At 34.0% G+C, this 16,189-nt stretch overlaps 2 protein-coding genes across 2 annotated transcripts; both read left to right on the plus strand.

Annotated features, from left to right (window-relative positions):
• Positions 1–962: 962 nt before the first annotated feature.
• On the plus strand, positions 963–4,863 carry LOC145000203 (Pectin lyase-like superfamily protein). The gene is made up of 4 exons (XM_078959395.1): positions 963–1,657; positions 2,712–2,832; positions 3,609–3,783; positions 3,858–4,863. The coding sequence occupies exons 1-4, from the start codon at positions 1,220–1,222 to the stop codon at positions 4,552–4,554; spliced, it is 1,431 nt and encodes a 476-aa protein (XP_078815521.1). The 5' UTR covers positions 963–1,219; the 3' UTR covers positions 4,555–4,863.
• A 7,122-nt stretch (positions 4,864–11,985) lies between these two features.
• LOC145000414 (AFG1-like ATPase family protein) lies at positions 11,986–15,268 on the plus strand. Its single transcript, XM_078959638.1, has 12 exons — positions 11,986–12,326; positions 12,484–12,620; positions 12,697–12,833; positions 12,900–13,045; positions 13,140–13,588; positions 13,666–13,788; positions 13,885–14,006; positions 14,097–14,166; positions 14,249–14,341; positions 14,435–14,562; positions 14,679–14,820; positions 14,930–15,268. Exons 1-12 carry the CDS (start codon positions 12,200–12,202, stop codon positions 15,035–15,037), a joined length of 1,782 nt encoding a protein of 593 aa, XP_078815764.1. The 5' UTR covers positions 11,986–12,199; the 3' UTR covers positions 15,038–15,268.
• Positions 15,269–16,189: the final 921 nt, after the last annotated feature.

Below are 16,189 nucleotides of genomic sequence, written 5' to 3' on the forward strand. Positions count from 1 at the left end.
TTTACTTACTTGGGCGTATATCTCGAAAATTTGAACTTATTGGACTATTTCTAACCCAAAATTTAGAGAGGGGGGGGGGACCCCTCCTTGCCCTATTAATAATCCGTCCCTGTAAGTATTAAGTTAATTGTTAAAAAAAATCTATTAAGGATAAATCATTCTTTCTAGAATAAATTACTGAAATCGTCCCTATGGTTTGGTCAAAATTACACGTTTGGTCCTTAACTTTTTTTTTTCACTCGGATCGTCCTTGTGGTTTGATTTTGTTGCGTTTTTCATCCCTTACACACATAAAGTTAGGGACCAAACATGCAATTTTGACCAAACCATAGGGACGAAAAACGCAACAAAATCAAACCACGAGGACGATCCGAGTGAAAAAAAAGTTAAGGACCAAACGTGTAATTTCGACCACACCATAGGGACGATTTTAGTAATTTAATCATAATAAAAAACATTATAAGTACTTGCTGAGCAAGAAAAATAAATATAAAATACAAAAGTAACTAATCACACCAAGTCAGAGGACCATTTATGTAACTTACTCTAATCCTTATCCTCTCTAATGAATAAAAATAATTTTAATACATGTCACTCTCTCATTAACTTAGACACATATCATTTTTTAGTATTTTTGAATAAATGTTTTTTCCATTTGTCATTTTCTCATTTATTTTTATCTTTTTTAATTAACACTTCATATTTACACCTCAATTAATAATTTCCTTAATGGAAAATAACCAATAAATTAAAATATTATAACTCATATAATATTTAATGCGTTTCCATTTAAATTCAAATTTTAAATATTAAATTTCAAATCTAAAATTTTAAATTTAAATAAATTTTTATTTAAATTTGATATTTAATTTTTTATTTTTACAACCCGTATAATATAATAATAAGTTCAATAAATTTAGTAAAATGTAGAGCAGCTTAGTAGTCTCTTTCCCGTGCATAAAAGCCTATTCGCACCGTTTTCGTCTTCTTTCGGAGTCACCGAAACAAAATTCGTTCATCACCCATCCCCACCTTCCGCCTCTCTTCTCTGTGTCCTTATTCTGTATGAACCCCATTCGCACACGTTCATTACACAGCAAAAACAAATCAAAAACTCCAAATTCCCACTTTCTTTTTCTCCGAATCCATCGCCCAAATCCACCTAAATCGGCCATAATCATCGCATGCAACTCTTATTAATCAATCCACATCAAATATCATGATGGACATGAGCGAATACCCAATCCTCAATAAACTAATCGCCGCCGTGAAGAAACCATCATGGGCTTTTCCGCTGCTTCTATTCACCCTCGTCGTCATCCTCAGCCTTCAAATCACCACCAACGAATCCGGATTCCCGGAACGACCCGTTTCCGATCCCGGTATCCCCCTTGACTTTTCTGGGTCGGATACATGTGACGGGTCGTTGCCGGCGAGGGAGTTGAAGATGTCGATTGTCGAATTCGGTGGCGTCGGTGACGGTGTGACGTCGAACACGGCGGCTTTCTCGGCGGCGATGAAGAAAATGAAGAGTTTTGAAGCGAAAGGTGGGGCCCAGTTGAACGTTCCTAGAGGGAGGTGGGTTACCGGAAGTTTCAATTTAACGAGTAATTTCACATTGTTTCTTGAAGAAGGTGCTGTCATCATGGGTTCAGAGGTAATTTCACATGCCATCTGTTTATACAATAAATTAATAATTTAATCATTCTACTGACTTTCTACTTTACTTCCAACCTCTCATGGAACTTGTAGCATCATGAAATTAATCTGCTTGGTAGAACTTTATTATTTTCATTTCAAAATAGTCAAAATTTTGACTTTTAAGGGTCATAAATAGTTGCTTAATGTTGTTTATATAACAATTTGATTAGAACAATGATAGGGTGTCGAATGTTATTGACTTAATTCATACTTCTTTGGTTGCAATTTCAATGTTGATTCAAGTCGAAGTTCTTAAGATTATCTTATAAAATACTTGATTTAAGTTGGAAAAGGCATTTTGATCAAGAAATACTTATTTAATCGAACATAAATTCTTCTAATTTTGATCTAAAAAGTAAAAACTACTTATTACAAATTTTAAGGCATGAAGGGAGTTCACAAGACTTTTGTGTAGGGCCCATATATGCAAGTATAGTGGGTTAATGGGTACCTTTTTAAAAAAAGATGCATCAAATCTTACAAATTGGTCCAAAAAATCAGAAAGGGGTAACTCTCTATATATAATTTGGTTGGATAATTTAATATGCTTAATACTTTTTGGTTGCCAAATTAATTGTACTAGCTAGGGATAGAGGCACGATTAATTTCAATATTATTTAAGAGTTATTAAAAGTGTCTTGCTAGAAATGTCAAATGTGTACACCTAAAAATAGCAAAGTTGCCTTTTTGTACTCACATGGCCCATGATCACTTCTACTAGTGCTATCTTGTAAATTATTCCCAAAATAGACTACCAATTTTGCAATTTTTTTTTTTGAAAATAGTTATTGTACTTCAACAATTCCACTACCCATGTATCTCATATTATATTTACCACATTTCGTTACGCAAACAAAACCGAATCGTGTATGTGTATCTGTTTTACATATCACATGATATGTGATCTGATCTGATCAACCTTTTTAGGGTTCGAAGTTCTAGGGTAAAGCTACCTTTTTATTTTTACTTATTATAAATTTATTAATTTTGATGTTTTGTTTGAGTTTTAGGATCCAAAGGAATGGCCAATTATTGAACCATTACCTTCTTATGGAAGAGGGAGAGAAAGATTGGGAGGGAGACATATAAGCCTCATTCATGGTAATGGTCTCACAAATGTTGTCATTACAGGTAACACATATTCCCTTTTGCACATCTTTATTTTCTATCAATGATTTGTGGTGCATTTGATTTATTATTATTATTATTTGTTAAATTTCTCATATTTTAACCTAAAGTTGGCATGGTTTTATTTCTACTTTCAGATATACTTTGTGGAACAAATGGAGTGTACTAAATTAATAATGTTTTTTTGGGGGTATTATTGGTTTTCATGATGAATTATTTGATTTTTAAGGATTATGTTAACTTTTTCTTGTCGTTGCCATGGACAAATCTAGCCACTAATTAACTATTGTCATTATTACTTCTTTGGTTCTTTAATTATATAAATACTAATATGTGGTGGAAAATCATGACCTTTAGCATTACTTTATTAAGAGAACCACAAGATTATTATTTTTTTTTTATGCCGAAATATTCATATCATACCTATCTCTCACACTACAAAGAGAATCATACCTATAATTCAATATGCTTTTAAATACTATTTTATTAACGAATAAGTTCTTCTAATAACCCAGATAGTCAGTCTACTTTGGTTACTATTTATTTATTTATTTATTTTTTAAATTATGTCAGTTCTAGAATAATCCCATGTTCAAGATCAAAGGGTTACAATCAAAGGAATCTTTTTAGAAACAAAATTTGGCATGATTTGTATTTTCATCATGTTCATCAAGAATTTCTTTTTATACAAAATTAAAGTAAACCCTTATCAAATTTGAATCTTAAATTCGATTCATAGACCACAAAAAGTCAAAAAGTTGATTTTTTTTTTTTTGAAGGGCAAAATGGAACTATCGATGGACGTGGTAAAATGTGGTGGGACCTATGGTGGAATAGAACTTTGGAACACACTAGAGGCCACCTTCTTGAAATCATGAATTCAAGAAACATTTTAATTTCCAATCTTACCCTTCGCAATTCACCCTTTTGGACCATTCATCCTGTTTACTGCAGGTTTGACCCTCTTTGACTTTTCAAAATCAAAGCTTTCAAGTTTCGATCTTTAAAATTTTTCCTTTTATTTGCAGTAATGTTGTAATTAAAGACATGACGATATTAGCTCCACTAAATGCTCCGAACACCGATGGAATAGATCCGGATTCATCTACAAACGTCTGCATCGAAGATTGTTACATCGAAAGTGGAGATGATCTTGTCGCTGTGAAAAGCGGGTGGGATCAATACGGCATTTCCATGGCTCGACCAAGCTCCAACATCATTATCCGGCGAGTCTCCGGCACCACTCCGACGTGTTCAGGAGTCGGGATCGGAAGTGAAATGTCCGGCGGGATTTCGAACATCAGAGTGGAGAATCTCCACATTCGGAATTCAGCAGCTGGGATTCGAATCAAGACAGATAAAGGTAGAGGTGGGTATATCGAAAACATCACGATTACGAATGTTGTAATGGAGAATGTTAAGGTCCCGTTAAGGTTCAGCCGTGGCGCCGATGACCACCCTGACGACGGCTGGGATCGGAAAGCTCTTCCGAGGATAAATCGTATACTTATAACGAATTTGGTGAGTTTTGGTTCGAGAAAAGCCCCTATGCTGTTGGGGATCGAAGGTGCTCCTTTTGGGGGAATATGTATGAGAAACGTTAGTTTGTTGGGTCTACCGGCGACGGTGAAATGGAACTGTGAACACATATCTGGTTTCGTTAATGGTGTTTCTCCGGCGCCATGTTCGTTGTTGCAGACAGATGCATCAATGACTTGTACTTAGCACCCAAAGACAGCAGATATGGTTCTGGAAGTGGGAAATTTGAAAAAAAAAACACAGTTTGCGATGACAAGAGTAACGGAAATTGAATTCATCGGGAACTTGTATTGTACAATTTATTGTGCTCCGGTGATCGGAAGGCGCATTGTTGGCCGGAAGTAGGATACACTGTCCGGCGGTTGGCTGTTTTTGTATGCACGTTGGACAGGCAGTGAAGTTGAGGTACAACTTTCACTGCGTAAGTTATACATCTCTGTAGAAAATCTGTTCATGTATTTCTAATTTTCTATGGAAAGTTGATATACTTTTTTATTTTTCTGTCCATTTTTTGATTCATTATTCACACTTTACAATTAGCTCCCTGAATGTAATGGTTATTGGCTGTATGCAACTATGCATTGATTTGTTGTACTTGATGCAATAATATATGCATTCGTCTAACACGATTGTATTATTGCGGCATTTTTGGCTCCTTGATGAGTGTAGGAATTAGGGTATAAAGTCATTTACCAACAATTTTGGTGTACAACACTTCCAACATAGTTTGGTGTTATAGTTTATGGGGAGTTCACTAAAATCAACATATTTTAAGAATATCTATCAACCAAATACCATTTTTTTTAACGATAAATATAATCTACTTTTAAAACTACTATTAATAATCTACATAAGGGAAATGATTTGAAGGCTTCATCGATTCTGAGTTATTTCATTGTGAAGACGAACAATGCCATTGTTATATTCTTATTCCATTCCTTGATGTTGACCTAGATGATCCAAAATTTTATCTTGTAAACCATTTCCACCTAAGATGGCCAATTATATTTTCGAAGCTATGAAAACACTAAAAAAGATCAAGAAATGGACTCATATATAATAGAACCACTAGATAGTTCATGAAAGTGTAGAGGCTCTCTTAGGAGAGATTAAAGAAAGAATCAAATGGGTCACAAATGCTAGGAATTAGGAAATAAAAGTTATCGAAAATGGATTAATAGTGTCGTTAAGGATGTTGATAAACTTACAATTGAAGGAGACCATCTTAAAGATGTTATTAGAATTAGATAATGTTTTACACGAAAGAACAATGTATTTGTTACAATCTACAATCTACGGACATGTGGTCGAAGTATAGTTAGTTGTTAAATAATGTAACATATGTTGCAATATTTAAATGACTTTATCTTTTAAAAAATCAAAAAATGAAAATATGTAAACTTCATTGTCCACCATGTGACTAAATATTCTTAATATGAGTGACAATCTATGACACATCACGACAAAAATACATAACATAAAATGAAATTCATATTCAAATTCGTGTTCATATCAATTGTAAAAAACATGATGTCGTGTTGTGTTCGTGTTCAAGATTCGACACGAAATTAATAAAATATTAACATGTGACTGTCATGTTTTGTAAGATTAAATTTGAATTATTAAACTAAAGATTTATTTTACTTTATCTTTACCGTGTATTGTTGTGTTGTTCGTTTTATTGTGTTTTAATTGGGTCGTTTTCATGTTAGTAAAAGAAAACACGACTTCGTGTTGTATCGTGTTCGTGTCATATAAAAATTGTCGATTCATGTCATGTCAGCTATAAAACACGACGCAATTGGCCAAATTGTCACCCACAACTCTTAGGCATTAGCATACAATAATCCCAACATCTGCCATTTACATGATCTCTTTCATTTCATTTCATTGCCACACTTCTACTACTACTCAACGACGCTAAACACATACAAACAGAGACACCACATCATTACCTTGTTATAGTAGATGTTTGAGAAAAATAACATTTAACTGCACATCGATTGTCTCCTGTCCAGTCTACTCGGTTATCTATAGACCTTAACTAATCGTTGAAATAATCTACGAAATGTTGTAAGTTTTCCAAGATTTTATCGTTACGACCTATTGAAATCACACTACATAAATATTCAATGTCAATGTCTTCAAGTCAAGGTAACCGATACCCCATTCACTATTGTTATAATTAATGGGAAACAAGATCGTATAATTTTTTGAACATTATACTAGAAATTCTAAATTACAATTAGTTTAAAGTTTGTAAAAAAGAAAATATACTTACATAATCAACATTAGCCCAATCGACATATAAAGTTATTGACTCGTTATTAAGTGGGATCACCTACCAATACCAGTACTTTCAGCCAATGTTCGAATGCAGTCGTTGCGAATAATTCACAACGTGGACCATTTAAACGGCTAAGTAATTTCCATAATTTATGACATTTAGCTTATATAGTTACACTGACATCTAGTCTTTTGTTTGCATGCTAAAAAACTTAGCAGTAAAAAAGGTAAAATGAAAAACGAAATCGTAGAATTCATGGCTTCATATGCGATTTTGTTGGCTCATTTTTTAGATTTAAGCAAAAAACCATACAAATAATACTACTGCGTCTTGTATTTATTGTCTAATTTTGATTTTTTAAGTCTTTATTGTTTAAATTTTTTAATCTTACTTGATAAAAATTGTACCATGACATATGTAACAAACAAAAAAGTGTAACAAAAGTGAAAAAAAAATAATAATAATAAGAAACCACACATAATATGTGGGATAATGACTTAGGAGGGTAACTACCTATTAGTGTTGTTCACATATTGACAACTTGTTTTTTTTTACCTAATAAACCAACTAACTTGTTTTAACCGTTTACATTATAACATTATTACCGGCTAACCTCCATTTTAACCGGTAAATGCAATTAATTCATTTAAATGAAAAGGAAAAGAAAATACGTGGCTCTAGAAGATTATACGTGGCATGTTACGTGTCTATTTACACCTCACTTATTATATAGATGGTGTTTGTCGTTGAAGCCCTAGATCGATAATGGCTTCTTCTTCTTCTGCTTCATCTGCTTCTTCCAAACGAAATGTCGAACTCCAAGCTGACCATCCATGTAAGTGCAACATGTCATCTCGTGTGAAGATTTCAAGAACACCCAACAATCCAGGAAGAAAATTTCGAGTTTGTCAAAATTCTTTGGTAAATATGTTTTATTTATTCAACCCGGAACTGAATCTTCTTCTTCATCTTCTCTTCAATTTAATTTTTTTTATCCTTTCATTAAGAGTGCAAGAACTCCAAGATGTAATTTCTCGGAATGGCTGGAAGACGATGAGTACCAACAACAGAACAGTGATTTGGGACATATCTACAACCTAACATTCAAGTTTGGAAATTTGGAAAACGAAATTAGTTATTGCAGGAAGAAGTTGGAAGAAGAGAAGAACTCTGATTTGGTTTTCAGACAAGAATTGGACAAAGTGAAGTGGAAGTTGTTTACTCATAAAGCTGCATTGTTTGTGTTATTTTTCTTGTATGTTAAACATGTATTTTTAAAGTTTGATGTGTTCTTTGTATCCTGTTTGATGTACTCTTGTTTGATGTATTCTTCTTTGATGTGTTCTGACTAAATCATGTACTTCATGAAGTTTTGTATGCAATGAAAGTTATGACTAAGGTTTGATGTTTAATACTTGATGTATTAAGACAGTAAACATGTAATGTATACAAACATATAAATAAACATGTATTAAGATAGTAAACATGTAACTTGGGAGTTTGATGTATTAAGACAGTAAACATGTAATGTATACAAACATATAAATAAACATGTGCTTAAATTAGGGGATAATGACTTGGGAGGGTAAACATGTACTTAAATTAACATGTACTTAAAGTACCAAAATATTCCCAAACATACAGGACCCAAGATGTTAAAGTATCAAAATATTCCAAAAGATGTCCCAAGTTTGTCTTATTGTGCCAAACGATATTACAAGACCCAAGATTCCAAAACATGCAAAATAAAACAACACATTGAATTCAAATTTCTAGTGGGTGGTCAATACTGCTTCCTTCCTTCCTCTTTATGTTCTTCCTTAACTGAATCTTTGTTATTCTTTCTGAAGTTTTTCTTGTCCTCTTCCTAACTTGATTTTCTGCATTGTGTTGAATTTCCCGTTCCACATTATCTTGAACTTCAATTTCATGTTCCACTTCAATGTTAGCTTGAATCTCATCTTCTATGTTAGCATCAACTTGAATGTCATCTTGAATCTCCCTTACAGGGTTATCTTGAACTAAAGGAACATCAACTTCAACTTCAGGTACCACATAAACTTCAGGAACATTAACTTTACCTTACACATCAGGTTCTGGAACATCAACTTCAGGAACATTAGCTTCCACATCACTTTCACTTTCAAAGTCACTATCACTTTCACTTTTAAACATGACAACATGTTCCACTTCCAATTCAGCTTCAAGGTCTACTTTACCTATAAAAGGGAAAAAATTTAGAAATGGCACACAAGTATAATATATTAGATAATTTAACACCATACCTTTTTCTTAGGTTTCTTTTTGTTAGAACCTGAAGTAGATGGTACATCATTTGGTCTTTCAGGACATGTTGATCTGTTATGTCCTCTTTCCCTACAAATGGTACATCTCATGATCATTCCCTTTTTTGAGATTGTATGCCTTGTTCCCTTAGCTTCTCTCTCAACCTGATCCCTTTTCCTTTTCATTGTTGGTCTTCCAGGTAGTCTTCTTTTTTTAGGGGGCAATGGTTTGGTGTAATCCACTTCAGGCCACATAGCACTACAGTTTAGTGGCCTAATGTTATACCTATAACAACTTGCATACATTGATGTAGTAAACCATTCTGACACATACTCCTTAGGGTCCCTATTGAGGCTTGAAATGGCAGCATATCCATGCACATAGGGATACCCTACTAACTGCCATGCCCTGCATCCACATTGCATAGTATTCAGGTCTATAACATTACCCTTTAGTCCCCACCCTCACCTCAAATTGCATATACCCAGAAGGTACCACTTGCCAAAACCTATCCATAATCATATATAAATTAGAAAATATTAAAAATGACAAACATATAAGCAATAAGAATTTACCTTTATGTTTCCTTGTGCTTATTCAACTTCAACCTTATGGATGGACATATGCTTAAATCCCAAGATTAACCCTTGGCCTTGTATATACACAACCTTTCCATTACATAAATCCAGATTTCTTCTAACATGGTAATAAGTGGTTTCTTCCTAGCAGCTTCAATCACAGAGTTAAACCTTTCAGAAACACCATTTTCATATGCATCACAACTCATATCACCCTGAAAAAAATGCTTTACACCATGTTTTAGGGTCCCTTTCCATCAAATGTTCATAAGCTAGTGGCTCCAACTTCTTGATTTCATTCATATGGTATTCAAATTTTTGTGGAACTGTAGATCCAGCAGCTCTCCAAAACAGTTTCTTAAACATTTGCCCCTTAAATCTTTTTTGGAAATTAGCACATATGTGCCTAGCACATTGCCTATGCTCTGCAGCTGGAACCCTTTCCTTCACAGCTTCAACTAATTCTTATAATCAAAACATAAACAGCATATGCAAAAACATATTAAGTATGTAAAATAAGTATGTAAACTAAGTATGGAAAATAACAATAATTGAAGTGTGAACATTACTTTGTGTTGGTCTGATATTATGGTTAGTCCATGCCCAACTCACATTCCAATGTCATCAATTGGAAGATCAAGAAACCACTTCCATGATTCTTTATTTTCTACTGCAACCACAACCCATGCAACAGGATATATGTGGTTGTTTGCATCCCTCCTAATGGCTGCTAGCAACTGACCTCTGCATATGCCCTTTAAGAAACAACCATCTAATCTAATTACCCTCCTACAACCCTCTATCCATCCATCCTTCAAACCCTTTAAACACACATAAAACTTTGAGAAGTATGTTTCTCCATCAGACATCACATCCACCTCCATCTTAACTGTTGATCCAGGATTTGTCCTTTTTAGCTCTTCTCCATAACTCCATGTTTTAGCATAATGCTCTATTAAAGTACCTTCTATCTGCTGAAATGCATATTTCCTAGCATTTCTGCATTGTCCAACACTAGCTATCAGGTTAAACCTTTTACTGACCTTAGCTTTCAATTTCCTAATGCTCATCTTTGGTTTCTGTATTATATCATTCATGAAATGAGTTCCAATCCATTTGTAGCTTACAATGGACCCAAATTTGAAAACTCTTGCACAATTATGCCTATCAATTAATGACTTAATCTGAAAAGACCTTTCATTCTTCATCCAGGTTGCCCACAACCTAAAGGGACAACTCTTACTCTTCTTGTTCTTCTTATATTTACAACATTTTGCCAACAGCTTTTGATGATCATTTTTTCAAACCATAAGTCATACCCATTCCTGACAACATAATTGGTTAGACAAAGCTTCAATTCAAGAGGGTTGGCAAACTTCATACCTAAAACTGGGACCATTTTATCCCATTCTTGCTTCTCATCAAAGACAGGGAACACAACCTCATCATCTTTATCACTATCTTTATCACCATCAACATCATTTACTTCTTCTTGATTACTATTGAGAATGGGTTTACTACACAACTTGTTCAAGAATTCATCATCATCTGTTTTGTCAAATGTATGCACCTCTTCATCAGGTTCATGCTCACATTCCCTTATATCTGAAATTTATGACTCTGTATCATCATCTTCTATTACATCAGACAGCTCATCACCTGTTAACAACTCCTTATCGGCGTGGTCAATGTACACGTTCATCCTTAGCTCCTGTTTATCCATGTAACCATCTTTAATAAACTCAAAATAGTCAGCAACATTGTCGATTCTTCTGATACCCTCTGCTAATCTTTCATGAGTACTACAATAGTACAAGTTCTCACAGCTTCGTCTTGTCAGCTTTGAAACCCACAACACAAATTCTCTATAGTCCATGCCACCAAAATCCACATCACGATCTGACATTCTCATAGGGTTTAAGTACACTAACGGGTTTGGTGCAAACATGTCGTTGAAGTGAAAATCTATAGTGAGATACTTACCGTTAGATGCTTCCATTGTAGTGAAATACGTATCGTTAGACGATTTCAAGTCCCAACTTCAGTTCCTACTGCTTCGATCGACTGAATTATGAGAAAACTTAAGTAACCGGGATCGATTTGGGGAATGATTTGAGAGTAGTTGTTAAGATTAAGAACCCTAAATAAATTAGATCGATACACCTAGAACCTATTTAAATGAAATCGAATACAGACAAAGGGTGAAATAGCCACGTCATAAGCCACATATTTTCTTTTCCTTTTCATTTAAATGAATTAATTGCATTTACCGGTTAAAATAGAAGTTAGCCGGTAATAATGTTATAATATGAACGGTTAAAACAAGTTAGTTGGTTTATTAGGTAAAAAAAAAAAACAAGTTGGTAATATGTAAACAACGTTAATAGTTACCTCTTAAATCATTATCCCATGGCATGTCATCTGTGATTGATGTATATTTTGTGCATTAAAACTTGTACCATCGTAGTTGTTAGGCAGTATGAGCTCTCGCGACGTAACATATTGGAAGAACTGGATGGTCGGACCATTGGCCACGTCCCCTGCAAATTTCTTTCAGAGACGGTGGAACCTGGCATCCTCTTCTCTACCTATATAATCAACCCATCAATGGCGATCGCCCTTTCCTTCCGAATGATCCAAGAACAAAACCCCATTTCTTCACACAAAGACGCCAACGATTATGAGTCGCCTAATTTCATCATTTCGCTCTCTAGGGTTTGCTGCTCGACGCCGGACCTCTTGTTTCGGAATCAATGCTCTTCGCATCTACTCCGATCATCTTCAATTCTCAACTTCCATGAATCCAGGTATATCTAATTGTAATTAAATTGGCATGTGTTTGTTTCAATTGGGGAAGTATAATCATATAATCATACACTAGTGTGATTTTAGGGGTAGATCGTAATGCCAGGGACCTGATCATATTGCAATTTCTAATCTTTATACAATTTCGTTTGAATTCAGGTCCACTTACACAGTATAAAAATCTTGTTAAGGAAGGACAACTACAATTCGATCCTTATCAAGAAAAAGTCGCTTTGGAACTCGATAACTTACTCCAAAGATTACAGCAGTATGAGAAAGAAATGCAAGAATATCATGTAATTCTAAATCCCAAGACCATATCCCTGTTTCAATTTATAATTCCTGTAATGATCTATTTCATACCTTATCTAGGTCAAACTATCCAACTGGGAAGAAAACCGTGAGAATGAAAGGCGCAAGCTTTTACTAAAAGAAGCCAAGAGCAAACAACAAAGAACTGAATCTCTCGACAAATCACACAACAGATTTTTAGGCAAATGGCTCGATAGGTATGTAGTCATCATTACAAAGTTTGAAAAATCCCAACTTTAATCATTTTCTCAACCAAATTTCAGGAAAAAACCTGTGAATGTAGAACCTGGAGTTGGGAAATGGGTTTCATATCTAAATCGAGAAAGAAAATTAGATTCATTAGTTGGAAAGCGTCCCACTGTTCCTCAAGCTCCTAAAGGATTATACATCTATGGAAATGTCGGAAGTGGTATATATTCATATTGTTAATCTTTCAATTTCTTAATATTTCTATATTTCAAGTTTCAACTTCAATTTTAATCTTACTTTTAGTATTCTTATAGGGAAGACAATGCTTATGGACATGTTTTATAATTCCACCAAAGGAATTGTGACACATAGAAGGAGATTTCACTTTCATGAAGCTATGTTAGATATAAACGAGCGAATGCATAAATTATGGAAGAATCAAGTAAAGGAAAAGTCAATGCAGTCAACCATCGCTAATTGGATAATGAATCTTCCATTTGACACTAAAGTTAAAGAATGGGTAGCTTCAGAAGAAAGCTACAAAGAAGAGATGCAAATGAAAAACATTCTTCCAGCTGTAGCAGATAAATTCCTCGTTGACCAAATCATTGACCAAAAAGGATCATGCATTCTATGTTTTGATGAAATCCAAACCGTTGATGTGTTTGCTATTGTGGCTTTATCTGGAATCATAAGTAGATTGTTAACCACTGGAACTGTTCTTGTTGCCACTAGTAACAGAGCCCCTAGTGACTTGAATCAAGTGAGAATTAATAATTTATTAATTTATTTTATATATTTAAAATACTAAATCCCATTTTTTTTTTAATCTTTATTTAGGATGGTATGCAATGGGAGATATTTTTGAAGCTTCTTGATAAAATGGAAGAACATTGTGAAACTGTTTTAATTGGAAGTGAAACTGATTATCGTCGTTTAATATCACAAAGATCTATAAATCGGGTGAGAATTTAATATTTATATATGTATATTTATCTTTTAGTAACATATAATGGTAAAAAAAAAAAAAAAAGAATAAAGTATTTTATTTTTATGTAGGTGACCTACTTTTATCCTTTAAACAGTATCGCAACCGAGAAATATGAGAATATGTGGAATGAAATTATACAAAGTTATGGTCAACAAGTCAAATCTGAAACCATATCAGTAATGTTTGGGAGGTAAATATTAATTAAAAAAGTTTAAAATTCTAATAGTTTTTATTTTTATTTTTTATATATTGTTATTGACGAGTGAAATATGAATTACAGAAGACTTGAAGTTCCGGAAAGCTGTAATGGAGTAGCCAAATTTACATTTGAATATTTATGTGGTCGTCCGGTATAATTTATGATTTTTTTTAATTAATTAAAATATTTACTAATTTGATTTTATAAATATTAAATAATAAAAATGAAATTAGGTAGGGGCGGCAGATTATATAGCTGTGGCGAAGAATTATCATACGGTTTTCATCTCCGACATTCCTATGATGAGTATGCAGATTCGTGACAAGGTTAAACTTTAAAATTAGAAATTATTACTTTTTTTTTTTATTTTATTTGGATAATGTTTTGATAGGGTATTTTGGTAATTTAATTATTTTCAGGCTCGGAGATTTATAATTTTGGTTGATGAATTATACAACCATCATTGCTGTTTGTATTGTTCAGCAGCTTCTTCCATTGATGAACTATTTCAAGGAACAGAAGAGGGAACTCTTTTTGATTTAGAAAGGCGAGTCTTTTTTTATTTTTGTGTAAAATAACAAATATAACAAATATAAACAATTTATATATTGTGTAACATTAGTGTTTATTGAAAATTTGGAAATGTTTTATTTTTGTAAGCAGTTTCCAATTTGAAACAGAGACAGAAGGTTCAAAGCTAAGACGTGATGTTTTAGCAGAGGGAAATATTGGTTCAGGAGGTGCGCCAGCTGGCATCATTTCCATGCTTTCTGGAAAAGAGGAAATGTTTGCTTTTCGTCGGGCTGTATGTCTCTCTCTTTCTTTACATACATGCATACATACATACATACATACATACATGATACATGCATATGTATTTTGATGATGCTAAGGATATGATGGTGGTTGTGTAGGTGTCGCGTATGATAGAAATGCAAACGCCGTTTTACCAGGAAGGAGTAAGGATTTATCATCCGTTTTTTCAAGGAGACAATAACATTGCAAATATGTTACAAGTTTAGAAATAAATCTTGAAAGGTGAATTTGTTGTGTGTGAGAATTGATATGATACATTTCTTGTGGAGTACTTTGAAGTAGAGTCAATAATTGATTGGATAATGTAGGTTAGGTTAGACAGACGAAATGACGTTTGATCTATTTTGGGAATATGATGATTTTGGTTCCATTTTGTTGGGTGTGTTATATATGGAACCATGTGTTAATAATAATAAAATGTTGGAATGTTGTTATTATACTCGAAGAAAAGTGTTTCATTCTAGTCTCCTTAAAATACACATGATAGCCTAATAAAGAATACCATGAGTCCTTTGATGCAATTGTGAGTAGACTCACCTCTTTAAGGAATACATTCTTAGTGGTTTATTGTTGGGTTATAAGTTAAGTGACATGCAATATAATGTCCGGATGTATATTGCCTAACCACCCAATAGACCAAACAAAACAAACCAACCTTGAAACCCAATAATCAGTCTATTAGTTAATAAACCATCTATAAATAGTCATATAAATATAAAAAACTCTTCCACCTCTACTACTTACACCGACTATAGTTAGATTTAGGGTCTTGAGAATATGAATATATTTGGATAATTTTTAGGATCGTGAATGCAATTATTTTCTAAAATCTATTATTTTGACCTTACAGCCTGGGGTAGGGATGAACAATTTTTTCCAAATCCCGATCCCGTCCTAGAACCGGTACTGAACCGTACCGAATTTAAAAATATGGGACGATACTTTGTACTCTAAATACACAAAACTCAGGATTCGGTACCGCCGGTACCGGTACTAGTACCAAAAACCGGTACCATTCCCGGTACCGGTACCGGTGATTTTAATTCGGTTCGGTACTCGAGATTAACTTTTGATCGAATTCGGTTTTTGGGAAATCGGGAACGGTACCGGTCGGTACCGGTTCCATCCCACGCTCATCCCTAGCCTGGGGTCGGGATGAGATTTAAACCTGACCGGAACCGGAATCAAACCGGAGCCAAAATTGGAATATATAGAACCGGTTTCGGTTCCTGGTTTAAAAACTAGCTTTATCCGGGTTCTAGGTAATCCAGGTTTGGTTCCATAGAGTTCGGGCAAACCGGGTCTAAGAACTGGAACCGGTGTTAGGAACCGAAACTATTTTTAGGGGCCGGAATCGG

Source organism: Lactuca saligna, chromosome 6 (assembly GCF_052625555.1).
Source record: "Lactuca saligna cultivar CGN05327 chromosome 6, ASM5262555v1, whole genome shotgun sequence".
In the NCBI taxonomy this organism is placed as follows: domain Eukaryota; kingdom Viridiplantae; phylum Streptophyta; class Magnoliopsida; order Asterales; family Asteraceae; genus Lactuca; species Lactuca saligna.